Genomic DNA, 14,295 nt, shown 5'->3' on the forward strand with positions numbered 1-14,295 from the left:
GCCGTGCGCTCCCTGCTGCCGCCGCCGCTATACAGTAATACACTGGTATGATCTATACCAGTGTATTACTGTACTGTGCGGCAGCAGGGAGCGCACGGCGTCATAGCAACCAATGACGCCGTGCGCTCCTGCTCTCAGCAGGAATCCAGGCCGCGATTCCACGGACCGCTCACGGCCGTGAAAAACGGACGTGTGCATTTGGCCTTAATTAAGATACCAGACCTCCTAAGCGAATTATCTGCTTACATCGAATTTTATATACCGAATTTTCAAAGAACTTTTTTCGTCACATAAGTAATCTCCCATATCACCACACAACATCAGTGACAATTATTCTAGGAAGAAATCTACTGATCACTTTTATTATTATTGTATTATTTATGTCCTAAATAGGATAAGATTTGTATTATTTGTACACATAGAATACTCGATTTGATTATTAATATGTTCAAGCACTTTGTCGAATATTTGTTACATTGAGTTTTCACACTGCACAGTTATTTCTTTAATTGCAAAGATGTGAAATTCGAGACCAAAATAATCGCAGAATATTTATTATCGCAGAATATTGTGAATATCAATCGCAGAATATTGTAGGGGTAAATAACAATAATTTTTATGTAATTTTATTTTAATAAATGTAAAACTATTTTAAACTGTCAGATGGTGAGTGCCCGTTTTAAAACCTCTATATTGCATTCCTATTGAGATGATTAGGTGAATCATCAAAAAGCAGTGCACCTAAACCATACTTTGGATATGGGTGAGCCACGGTATATTCGTTATACACCTATTAAATACTGATCACCTATGCAGAGGATAGCTCATCACTGTAAAAGTCTGGAAAACCCCTTTAAAGATCTCACAGAATTAGAATGGGCTGCATGACTTTACAGCCAGTTATTCACAGAGCAATCACTGGCAAAAAAAGAGAAAATCATCAAAAGTATTATTTAAATGCTGCATAGAAGGTTTCAGTTTCCTGAGAGTGAGAATAATGAAAAGATATATAATTATTTAGCATACAGCAATGCAGAACAGTAAGAAAGCACTTCATCAAGATTATTAAATATGGTATAGTTTCTAAATATTGCATTGTTGGCGCTTCAGTAAAACTAAGGCACTTATTTTGGATTTCCAGGATGGACTGCTAGAGTTTCCAGTTTTAAAGCAGGGACTTTCCAGCTGACTTTTTCAGTCAGCATAAAAGCTAAATTTTTCTCGTAATATGCTGCTTCATTAATGAATGTTGGATAAACGACTGCCTCTCCATCATACAGCAAATCTTCTCCATTCATAGTTGTGAAAATAGGATCTCCAGGCTTCAAAGGAGCATAATCCTTGTCCTAATTGTGAAGCAAGATGTGAATGATTGACTTAGTAAGTGTTACAATGTATTAAAAGAGTTTTCTCGCGAGTTCAATATCGATGGTCAGGATAGGTCATCAATATTTGATCGTAGGGACCCAACTCCCAGCGCCACCAATCAGCTGTTTGAAGAGGCTGCAATGTTCAGGTGAGTGCTGAGACCTCCTCACAGCTTTCCAAGCGCAGTGCCATAAATTGTAGAGTTGCTCTGCTTGGTATTGCACTCAGGCCTATTCACTTGAATGGGGCAGAGCTGAGTCTAGACTACAGGACCAATGAATATGACGCCAGTGGCCTAGGAAGAGGCTTACCAAGCACCTTAGCATCTTCAAACAGCTGATCAAGAGGGGTGCTAAGATTTAGACCTCCGCCTATTAGATATTAGTGACCTACCCTGAGGGTAGGCCATAAATATTGAACTCCCAGAAAACCCCTTTAAAGTTCTTGAAATATACATTTATATAAAAAAAAGCATCCCCATTTCTCTGGGGTTTACATTTGTACAGCAGCTACAACTCTCATGTACAGTACGTACAAGAAACAGAAGAATACCAGTTATTTAGGGGGTGGATAAATTCCAATTTGTTAACCAATTAGACCACTCTATGACTTATTTTGACGTTTTAGATGCAGAACAATATAGAACTTCTCTATCCATTAAGTATAGCAAAATAGCTCCCTTCCCAAAAGAAGAAAATGGTCTCTCTAGTATAACCTATAGGTGGCTATCCTACCAATGGTATCTCTGGTTTGGCTGATAACCCAAGTCATGTTACCCAAGAAGTACTGGCCTAAAGACTCCCTACCAGCTGGGTCTCCTCAAGGTGAAAAAGGGGGGCATATTGATCAAGCTCAGGAGTATTTTATTCAGCTGCCTTTCTTTTGTCAAGTATTTATTAAAAGTCTTAAAAATGTTGCTAAAGTAGACTAGGCAACTTGTTATTAGTCTGACCTTTGGTGGTTGTTTTTCAGTTAGACAGGTTCATATTCATTTAGACTGGACCAACTTATTTGCGCATAAAAAAAGTTGCATCTGTGCAGCAAAAAGTCGCATGTCTCCAGGAAACTGTGACTTTTACAGCAAAAACAGACTCAAAACAAAGAAAAGTACAGCAGCCCTGGAGTGAAGTAGAAATTAGACTGTTTTGTGACAAATTCAGGCACAATATAAGGCGCACCTACATACATGGATTAGGAAAAGAAAAATCGCAAAAGTTAGAAACCTTCTGAATTAGTCTAAAAATCTAAATAGTCAGAAGAGATAGATAAGTATAGCACTCGCCGCTCAGCTATTTAGTCAGTTCCGTAAAGAGCGAATGTAGCGGCAGCACAGATGTTCAACCTATGCTCCATACAAGAACAAAGTACTCCTGCTCTCGTGATCAATGGGTGTCCCACTGGTCCAACCACTTCCGATCAGTTCAAAGTTTGTGTTTTCAAGTTTGGCATACAAGTTTCGGGTTATCTAAGAATTCCGTTATGGATTCCGCTACCATGGACCATTACTTATGGTTCTATTCATGATTTTCTGGCCAATTATAGGAAACAAGTGTTCATAGGAATGCTCGTGCATAATAATTGACCCATATAATCAAACATCCGATAAACAAGCAAATGCTTTTTCATCGGCTGATGGGTATTTTTCATCAGGGTGATAGATGCCCGATTATCCGCAGTACATCTTCCTGTGTAATCAAGGATCTGCTGCCAATAGTGAATAGAACCAAATATGGGGGTGTTACGTCAGTAGCTCATTCCTGTCGCTGCCATTCCTGTTGGTTACTCATTGAACAACTACTACTCCCATTTTTGCCTTCACTAACATTCCCCTCTTCTCCCAGCCCCAAGGCTGCTTTTAATTGCTAATTAGCTTCTGCTATAAAGCCAATTTCACACAAGCGTATTCAGTGCTCTAGAAATATACTCCGTGTCAGGTATTTCCCATCCTGAACCACAGCATTATAATGATTTATAATTCTGTGTGTTCCTGCACAATCTCAGCTCCAATGAATTGTATTCACATAATGCCGTCAGTACAAATTAATAGAGTTGAGGTCAGGAAGGAACACACAGCATTAGAAATCATTATAATGCCATGGGAGCAGCATTCAGAACGGAAAATACCTCTAATACACAAAGTATATTTCTCGTACTGAATACGCTTATATGGAATTAGCCTAACACTGAGCTGCTGACCTCATTTCCTTTCCTGAGCAATTAGTTTCCTAGTGTGCCTGTTCCTTGCTAACTTGTTTGTTCTTCGATGTCTGCCTGTTTACTAACTAGTACCTGTTACTGTTGTGCTGTTTTATGTGTTTTCTGTGCTGTATGCATTAAGCTTTTCTTTTAGATTTTACATAATAAAAGAAGCATAAGAACCATACCAGCAGCGCTTTGTGGACGAAAGCTGAAATTTCTCCAGAAGAATCTTGTGGATATTGCACTCTGGATAAAACTCTGTAGATATCAGTTTCAAAACCTGGAAACTCCTTACCTTCAGAAATCAATATGACAATAAAAAAAAAAAACTTGCTGTGATTATGTTACAAAAAAAGTCATCAAAGTATTAAAGGGTTATTATTAGGTATTAAAAGATTATGTCATATAAGCATCCATTTTTAAGCCCTTTCCCTGAGCACCGCTGTAATTTCTCACCTTGATTATACAGGTCAAGGAAGTCCAGACAACGGTTCACTAGTTCTCTCATCCTAGACAATATATCTGCTCTGGTCACTCCTTGAGGCTGCGGTCCAAGTTCTAAACCTACAAGAAACAAGACAACATCTAAAAGCCTTGGAAACTTACATGTAAGCTTATAAAAAAATAAAAAGGGAATTCACTTTAGTTTAGGCCCTTGGAAGTTAAAAAAAAACAATAGCAATACTTTTGTTTTGGTGCTCCAGAGCAAATTTTGGGAACTTTGGCTGAGGATTTTGTATGTTTGCATTCATATAATTGTCTTTGTTTAAGGTATAAAAAGAGAAATTCTCATTTGCTTTATACAGAGATCAGGTTAGAAGTGTCTGCGTTATGAGTCACTAGACACAAGGGCGTAGTTTCAGTCTGCATCCAATCTGCGTTCTTTGCAGGTCAGATGTGGACCTAGGCTCGGGCTGGTCCACAGGGATACAGGTGAATCCCGGGGTGGGCCTCTGAGCAAGGTGGGCCCCTAGTCTCCCTCTTCCTGCACAAGTGGCACATAACACAGTAGACTTACTGCACTACATACATAATTTTTATGTACAGCACCTCAACCAGCCTATGTTCATATAAAAAAGCTGATAGATTGTAAAATAAATGATCCAGTTTATTATTATAGACACAATCTGAGCAGATATGAGTTCTAGGTATAGAGGAAAGCTACCAGTATCCTCTTTTCCCCAGGACCTACCTTGTCAAAGTTGCTGCAGGTACCACATATTTAATCATCTGGTAGCATCTTGCTGCTGTGTGATTAGTAGGGTGGCCAGACGTCCGGTTTTAGGCCAGACAATCCAGTTTTCTGGCTCCCTGGTCTCCGTCCGGAGCAGAGTCTGGACGGACACAGGGATGTCCACCCTTTCAGTAGCTCATGCTCAGACAGCAGCGTTGTGCTGTCTGAGCGTGAGCTGCAGCAACTGACTGAGGCTTCTCTCACCTACAGTCAGTCACAAGAGCCGCATACATGGCTCCCTGCGGCTGACTGAGGGGGAGAGAAGTACCCTGGCTGCCCCCAGCTCACCTTTCCCTCAGAAATTTCTTCTCTCTCCCCTCCGTTTTTTCCCCTGGCCGGCAATGGGTGGCTTCACTGAGGCAGGTGTGGGGGCATGGCTTCGCTTATGTGGGCGTGGTTTATCGGGGTGTTACTGGTGAGGTCCAGCTTTCTTGGGTGAAGCCAGTGGCCACCCTAGTGAGCAGGTAATATTTGAATGTATCCATACGGTGGGCCCCCAAAATAAATTTTAATGGTGGGAGCTAGGCACCCCAGTCTGACACTGTGATGCTCGGACTGGCCCACAGGGCAACAGGGGAATCCCCCGGTGGGCCCCTGAGAAAGGTGGGCCTCCAGTCCACCATCACAGAATCTCAAATATCCTATATCAATATAAAAACTGGATAGACTATCCAGTTTATTATTATAGATGCATCGGAAGATTAAGATGGCCTCTAGGAATAGGGGCAGGCCAGCCAGTATCCTCTCTTCCTTGGGACCCACCTTTTGAAGTTGTTGCAGAGACCCCCATAATCAATCATCCTGTAGGTCTAGTTGCTGTCTGCCTATGTGTGGGCAGGTAATATTGGCATGTTGCTGTACAGTGGGCCCCCAGAATGAATTTTACTGGTGGCCCTAGGCACCCCAGTCCAACACTGGTTGTACTAATTCCTATTCACTGAGCTCCCTATAGTGATGGATTTAGACAGCCAGCTAGTTTTGTAATAGTAGTGAAGCAGGAGATTTATCAATGTATTTTTGCCCGTTTTCTACTTTTTCTACCTTATGATGGGACTAATGGGGAATATCTATTGTGTGGAGCTCTAAGGGGGCATACAGGGCCTGAATGGAATACTGTAAAGCAAACTCTTGATGTCTCCTCCTGTCCAGCATTTTATTTTCATATTTTTTACATGAATTATTGGGTGGAGGTTTGTATGGCGTGAATATTGACTAACCACAGGAGGAGGGTTGTAGGGAAGTTGCTTGGAGAATGGGGCTGTCCACCATAAACAACATTCATCATTATTGGTGTGCTGCACGTTTGCTGATTCCTTTTGGGGGGCTGCAACACTTAGTTTTTTTTTAGCTTTTAAAAAATGCCATGAAATTCATGCATTTTTAACAAGTGATATTTGTAGGGGACTTTTACATTTATTTGTATTTCTTTCAGACTTTTTTCTTCCTATGGACAAGTGCTGTTTGTCACCTAAATATATTAGTTTCAGCACGGCCTGTTGCCGCTTCCCCACTGCAGTGCTACACTACTTCCAGCTACTGACTGATGGCTGACTGGTGCTGCAAGATGAGAATTCAGAGGTAGAAGTGGAGGAGGAGGTGGAGGAGGAGATGGGGCAGTTGCAGCCACTAATATAGGTGGTGGCGGAAATCCTGATGGAAGTAGGGCCAGCAATCCTTGGCGTAGGTAGCACCTGTGCCATCCCAGGGTACGACTCGCTCCCGGCCTCCACAACACTCACTCAGTGTGCCATCAGGGAAATGTAGCATCCCTGGCCACAAGCACTTGTCCATGTCCTTAAGTGGACCTTCCCAATAACTGCATTGGTCAGGGCACAGGTGATGTTACGGGACACATGCTGGTGTAAGGCGGGGACGGCACACCGGGAAAATAGTGGCGGCTGGGGACTGAGCAATGAGGGACGGCCGCCGCCATCAGGCTGCGAAAAGCCTGGATGTCCACAAGCCTTAATGGCAACCTTTCCAGGGCCAGCAATTTGGAAAGGTACGCATTAAGTGCTATGGCCTGTGGGTGGGTGGCTGGGTATTTGTGCTTTCGTTCAAAGGCCTGGGGTATGAACATCTGTACGCTGCGCTGGGACACAGAAGTGGATGTGCTAGCTGATGGTGCTTGCGAAGGTCCAGGTGCAGGGCGGGAGGCATCCAGGCCTGCATCTTGGACAGGGGATTGGCCAGCACGTAACACAGGGGAAAAGGAGGCAGTGGTGTGAACGGCAGACACCGATTGTGGACCGAGGCGTTCGGCCCACCTATTAGGGTGCATTGATGCCATGTGGCGGATCATGCTGGTGGTGGTGAGGTTGCTAGTGTTCACGCCCCTGCTCATTTTGGTATGGCACAGGTTGCAAACTACTATTCTTTTGACATCCGCACTTTCCTCAAAAAAGCGCCAGACTGCGAAACACCTACCCCTTGGCAAGGGATATTGCCGCAAGGGGGTGCTCCAAGGAACAGTTGTGAGCCTGTTTGGTGTGGCCCGCCTTTTCCCTTTTGCCACCCTACTGCCTCATTCAGCCTGTTTCGGTGCTGTGGATACTTCCCCCTCTGTACTGCTGTCCTCGCTCGGATTGATACCTTCCCAGGTTGGGTCAGTGATTTCATCGTCCACCACATCCTCTTCCACTTCCTCTCACTATAGTCATCCTCCTGATTTGTTGACTTAACAACCTCACTTATTGACAACTGTGTCTCATCCTTATCATCAACCTCTTGAGACACTAATTGCCGTTGACTTATTGGCAACTGTGTCTCATCATCATCATCCACCTCTTGAAACACTAATTGCCATTCCCCACCATCATCTTCTTGTGACTGTGGATGCTCAAGAGTTTGGGCATCAGTGCACACGATCTCCTTACGTACCTCTTCAAGCGGGCTTGGCGAGAGGCCCAAATCAAGGAATGGCAATGAAAAAAGCTCCTCGGAGTGTGGGATCACTTGTTTGGCAAGACTCTCCATGGTGGGAGGGAGGAGGATCAGGGTGAGGATTCTGTTGAACAGACTCTTGGCTACTGAGACTGGACTTTGTGGAAGACAGGGTGGTGCTTAACCGACTGGAAGCATTATCAGCTGCAATCCAACCGACCACATGGTCGCACTGGTGTGACTTCGAGAGTGGTGTCCTGCGCCACCCTGCAAACTGGGACATGAAGCTAGGTATCGTGGATGAGTGTGTCTCTTGTGCTCTGGCAGCAGGCACAGTTTAACCGTGCCCAGGGCCACGGCCTCTGCGTGCACCATCAGCAGCATGGCCACTTCCCCGTCCCTTACTCCTTGCCTTCTGCATATTAAATGGTATATATTCTTGCAAGTACAGTATTTCCATTTTAATCAATTTTTTCCAGTAACAAAGCAAAGGTTAACAGCCAAACAAAACTCAATATTTATTGCCCCAATTCTGTTGTTTACAAAAACACCCCATATGTGGTCTTAAACTGCTGTACGCGCACACGGCAGGGCGCAGAAGGAAAGGAACGCCATATGGTTTTTGGGTTGTTTGTTTCACTTTTACATAATACAGCATTTTTGAATTTTTTTTATTTTTTTAGTGTCTCCATATTCTGAAAGCCATAGTTTTTTTTATTTTTGGGCTGTCTTATGTAGGAGCTTATTTTTTTCGGTATGAGATGACGGTTTGATTGGTACTATTTTAGGGTGCATATGACTTTTTGATCGCTTGGTATTGCTTGGGGACAGCTTGGTGACAAAAAAATAAATCTTTTTTGACACACCTTTTTTTTTTTTACGGTGTTCATCTGAGGGGTTAGGTCATGTGATATTTTATAGAGCAGGTCCTTACGGACGTGGAAATACCTAATATGTATACTTTTTTATTTATTTAAGTTTTATACAATAATATCATTTTTGAAACAACAAAAAAAATTCATGTTTTAGTGTCTCCATAGTCTGAGAGCCAAAGTTTATTTTTTATTTTTTGGGTGATTGTCTTAGGTAGGGTATCATTTTTTGCGGGATGAGATGACGATTTGATTGGCACTATTTTGGGGTATTACATTTTTTATGATGTAAGGTGACAAAAAAATAAATTTTATTAGGTTTAGGTCATGTGGTATTTTTATTGAGCAGGTTGTTACGGACATGGCGATACCTAATTTGTCTATTTTTCTTTTTTCCCTATTTTTTTTACTTTATTTTGGGAAAAGGATGCTTTTTTTACATTTAACACAATATAAGCATTTTTGAATCAAAAAAAAATATTTTTTTAGTGTCTCCATAGTCTGAGAGCCATCTTTTTTTAATTTTTGGGGCAATTGTCCTAGGTAGGGGCTAATTTTTTGCGGGATGCGGGATGAGGAAGTATTAATTTACTTAAAGAGTAGTGAATGCATGGAATAGCCTTCCTGCAGAAGTGGTAGCTGCAAATACAGTGAAGGAGTTTAAGCATGCATGGGATAGGCATAAGGCCATCCTTCATATAAGATAGGGCCAGGGGCTATTCATAGTATTCAGTATATTGGGCAGACTAGATGGGCCAAATGGTTCTTATCTACCGACACGTTCTAGGTTTCTATGTTTCTATGAGGTGACGGTTAGATTGGTATTTTAGAGGCATATGCCTTTTTGATCGCTTGGTGTTGCAGTTTTAGTGATGTAAAATGTTTTTTAGCAGTTTTTATTTAGTTTTTTTGACGGTGTTCATCTGAGGGGTTAGGTCATGTGATATTTTTATAGAGCCGGTCGATATGGACGCAGCGATAACTAATATGTCTACTTTTTTTTGTTTTGTTTTTTACTTGACTTTTTTTTGTAAAACTAAATTTTTTTTTTACTTCTTTTTTCACTTTATTTTTTGCCCCACTCTGGGACTTCAACTTTTGGGGGTTTGATCCCCTTTACAATGCATTACAATACTTCTGTATTGTAATGCATTGGCTATAAGTGTATTATACAGTGTAATACACTTACAGCTTTCTGCCTGTGAGATCCAGGGGGCTGTATCTCACAGGCTGTCACGGAAGGGAGCCACGATGCCTAAGGAAGGCATCGGGCTGCCTTCCCTGCCATTGGGTCCCTGTCACAGCAGTGCGGGGACCTGATGGCCACCCTACACCCGGCAGTGCAAGAGCTAATGCACCGATGCTGTTGCATACAGCAGGGGTCCGGCTATCAGTGACTGCCGGACCCCTGCCGTTGATCGGGCGCGTGCAGCTCCTGCACCCGCCCGAACAGCCCGCTGTACATGTACGGTGCTGGTCCTTAAGTCACGCCCACAAGCGCCAAACATACGCGGGTCCTTAAGGTGTTAACCAGATTTTTTCTTTGAGAAAACCCCATAAAATGTAATTCTTCTGTGCAAATTTGGATGCCTTAGTAATATGTAAATGTACACAAATGTGCAACTTTTTTTAATTTTTTAAATCAATGTAGCCTATGAGGATTTTTTGTAAGTTGTATTTTTTAATTGTGTCATTTTGGGGAACACATAACTTACTGATTCACTTTTATTAACTCTTTCTGGGAGGGGGAAAAACAGCAATATTACCACTGAGTTTTTACATTAAAAATTAACAGTGTTCATTTTTTGGCATACATGACAGAATAACTGTACTTTTTGGTTCTGTACGATTACAGCATTATAATACATATAATTTGTTTTATGCTTTACTACTTTTGTAGAATAAAAACCCTTTTAAAAAAAAAACTTTTTTTTTTTTTGCTTTGCCCTGTGGAGCTCTGTGAGGGTAGCTTTCATTGGTATCTTTTTGGGGTACATAACACTTTCTGATTCAGTTTTTAAGGTGAATAAGCAAAAAGCAGAAATTCTACCTTTTTGACGGCAAATTTTATTTTAGAAATTTTTTCCATTGAACTTTTTTATTTAACAAAACTTTTTTTAACCGTTTAATAGTTCGACAAGGGTACTATAATAGGAGATCTTTTGATCGCTTCCAAAATACATTGCACTGTTTATGCTATACTGCCAAAAGCAGAGAGGCGGGGCCTGATAGGGCATGCTGGAGGCAGGCCTGGGGCCTTCATTAGGCCACAGCCTGCATGCACAGACATTGGCATCCCACAATTTCATTTGTGGGGTGCTAATAGGAGGCAGTGGGAGCTCCCTAGCCTAAGCCCTTTTAGTGACCGCCATAAAAAGGCGTATTGGTGGTCACTAAGAAGTTAAGTCCTATAAAGGATATAAAAGTATAGTATATAGTATTGTAATGCTTACAGAGTGCATCTCTTCCTATATTCTGGAGGTAAATATTATCCTTCTTTGGTATATCGATAAAGTAGTTGTAGCATGGCATAGACTGATTTCCACAGCTGCTCTAAAATAGAGGAGAGATTTAAACATAGAAACTACACAGTTTTATGTGGATCAACTTCACATTGACATCTTATATCATGTGTACGTGTCAGTCGAGATCATTGGGACAATATAAATATTTACATTGAAGTATTATATAATACAGTGGGGCTTGTACAAACCGGATTCCCAAAAAGTTGGGACACTAAACAAATTGTGAATAAAAACTGAATGCAATGATGTGGAGATGGCAAATGTCAATATTTTATTTGTAATAGAACGTAGATGACAGATCAAACGTTTAATCCGAGTAAATGTATCATTTTAAAGGAAAAATACGTTGATTCAAATTTTCACGGTGTCAACAAATCCCCAAAAAGTTGGGACAGGTAGCAATAAGGGGCTGGAAAAGGTAAATTTGAGCATAACGAAGAGCTGGAAGACCAATTAACACTAATTAGGTCAATTGGCAACATGATTGGGTATAAAAAGAGCTTCTCAGAGTGGCAGTGTCTCTCAGAAGCCAAGATGGGTAGAGGATCACCAATTCCCACAATGTTGCGCAGAAAGTTAGTGGAGTAATATCAGAAAGGTGTTACCCAGCGCAAAATTGCAAAGACTTTGCATCTATCATCATCAACTGTGAAAAACATCCGAAAACTCAGAGAATCTGGAACAATCTCTGTGCGTAAGGGTCAAGGCCGTAAAACCATACTGGATGCCCGTGATCTCCGGGCCCTTAAACGACACTGCACCACAAACAGGAATGCTACTGTAAAGGAAATCACAGAATGGGTTTGGGAATACTTCCAGAAACCATTGTCAGTGAACACAATCCACCGTGCCATCCGCCGTTGCCAGCTGAAACTCTACAGTGCAAAGAAGAAGCCATTTCTAAGCAAGATCCACAAGCTCAGGCGTTTTCACTGGGCCAGGGATCATTTAAAATGGAGTGTGGCAAAATGGAAGACTGTTCTGTGGTCAGACGAGTCACGATTCGAAGTTCTTTTTGGAAATCTGGGACGCCATGTCATCCGGACCAAAGAGGACAAGGACAACCCAAGTTGTTATCAACGCTCAGTTCAGAAGCCTGCATCTCTGATGGTATGGGGTTGCATGAGTGCGTGTGGCATGGGCAGCTTGCATGTCTGGAAAGGCACCATCAATGCAGAAAAATATATTCAGGTTCTAGAACAACTTATGCTCCCATCCAGACGTCATCTCTTTCAGGGAAGACCCTGCATTTTTCAACAAGATAATGCCAGACCACATTCTGCATCAATCACAACATCATGGCTGCGTAGGAGAAGGATCCGGATACTGAAATGGCCAGTCTGCAGTCCAGATCTTTCACCTATAGAGAACATTTGGCGCATCATAAAGAGGAAGGTGCAACAAAGAAGGCCCAAGACAATTGAACAGTTAGAGGCCTGTATTAGACAAGAATGGGAGAGCATTCCTATTTCTAAACTTGAGAAACTGGTCTCCTCGGTCCCCAGACGTCTGTTGAGTGTTGTAAGAAGAAGGGGAGATGCCACACAGTGGTGAAAATGGCCTTGTCCCAACTTTTTGGGGATTTGTTGACACCATGAAATTCTGATTCAACATATTTTTCCCTCAAAATGGTACATTTTCTCAGTTTAAACGTTTGTTCCGTGATTTATGTTCTATTCTGAATAAAATATTAGAAGTTGGCACCTCCACATCATTGCATTCAGTTTTTATTCACGATTTGTATAGTGTCCCAACTCTTTTTGGAATCCAGTTTGTAAGTTTGTGAACCCTTAAGAATTTTTTTTATTTTTCTGTAATAAATTTGACCTGAAGCTACGTCACATTTTCACACAAGCCGTAAGCAGATAAAGATAACCAAACCAAACCAAACAATTTTAGATTTGATCATTTATTTATTGAGGAAAATTATCCAATTTTACATCTGTGAGTGGCAAAAGAATGTGAACCTTTTGGATCAACAGAGAAATGGAAGGTGAAATTATATTCAGATATAACCATTATTATACTTCCTAGGAGTGGTCAACTAACAAAGATCATGCCAAGAGCAAGGACCATAATAGTCTGCAAGGTCATAAAAGAAGTAAAGGTAACCTCTAAGCAACCAAAGACCTTTCCCACATTAGCTAATGTTAAAGGGGTTGTCTCACTTCAGCAAATGGCATTTATCGTGTAGAGAAAGTTAATACAAGGCACTTACTAATGTATTGTTATTATCCATATTGCCTTCTTTGCTGGCTGGATTCATTTTTCCATCACATTATACACTGTTTGTTTCCAGGGGTTATGGGCAATGCTATAGCAGAGGTTGCCTGGATGGGAGCTGCTGTGCATGTGTGCCTATGCATGCTCCTACGTTCCCGGCTACCAGAGAGGTCGGCACTTTTCTTTATAGTGGGCAAGCACAGCCACCGCTGCTGGATTGCAGGGTGGTCATAACTCCTGGAAACAAGCAGTGTATAATGTGATGGAAAAATGAATGAAGCCAGCAAAAGAGGCAATATGGACAATAACAATACATAGGTAAGTGTCTGGTATTAACTTTCTCTACATGATAAATGCCATTTGATGAAGTGAGAGAACACTTTTAGGGTCCATTCACACGTCCGCAATTTCGTTCCGCAAAATTGCGGACCCATTCATTTCTATGGGGCAGCATGATGTGCTGCCCGGACACGTAATTGCGGACCCGCACTTCCGGGGCCACAATTCCGTTCTTGTCCTATTCTTGTCTGCAATTTTTCATTTTCAAATTTTTATTATAAAATCAGGGGAAAGGGGTCGTTTTCTTTTTTCAGTTGAAACTTTATCTTTTTTTATTATAAACCCTTTTTTTTTTACTTTATTTCTGACTAACATTTGGGGGTCTGATCCCCTATGCAATGCATTACAATACATCTGTATTGTAATGCATTGTCTGTTAGTGTATTACACAGAGTAATACACTAACAGGTTGCCTAGGAGACCCAGCCTGAGGCTGGATCTCCTGGGCACCTGTAGAAGGCAGGTCCCTATGCCGTGCAAGGCATTGGGAAGCCTCTGCACGGCATTGGGCTGCCTTCTCACCCATCGGGTCCCTGCCACAGCAGCGCGGGGACTCGATGGGCTCCCTCACCCACAGCAAACCCCTTCTTATGTCACGGTCAGCGCTGACTGCGGCATAGAAAGGGTAAATGTGCCGGCATCAGTGTTTTCA

At 41.9% G+C, this 14,295-nt stretch overlaps 1 protein-coding gene across 1 annotated transcript in view; it reads right to left on the bottom strand.

Moving 5' to 3' along the window:
• Window positions 1-687: 687 nt before the first annotated feature.
• The window catches only part of LOC122931978 (N-acyl-aromatic-L-amino acid amidohydrolase (carboxylate-forming)-like), a 32,126-nt gene continuing 18,518 nt past the window's right edge, over window positions 688-14,295 (bottom strand). Inside the window, exons 5-8 of the mRNA XM_044286102.1 lie at window positions 11,010-11,109; window positions 4,024-4,131; window positions 3,753-3,862; window positions 688-1,346 (exon numbers count right to left, since the gene is read on the bottom strand). Coding sequence (XP_044142037.1) covers window positions 1,125-1,346; window positions 3,753-3,862; window positions 4,024-4,131; window positions 11,010-11,109 — 540 coding nt within the window. The 3' untranslated portion in view covers window positions 688-1,124. The remainder of the gene's footprint in view (window positions 1,347-3,752; window positions 3,863-4,023; window positions 4,132-11,009; window positions 11,110-14,295) is intronic.

This window comes from Bufo gargarizans, chromosome 3, assembly GCF_014858855.1.
Source record: "Bufo gargarizans isolate SCDJY-AF-19 chromosome 3, ASM1485885v1, whole genome shotgun sequence".
Taxonomy (NCBI): domain Eukaryota; kingdom Metazoa; phylum Chordata; class Amphibia; order Anura; family Bufonidae; genus Bufo; species Bufo gargarizans.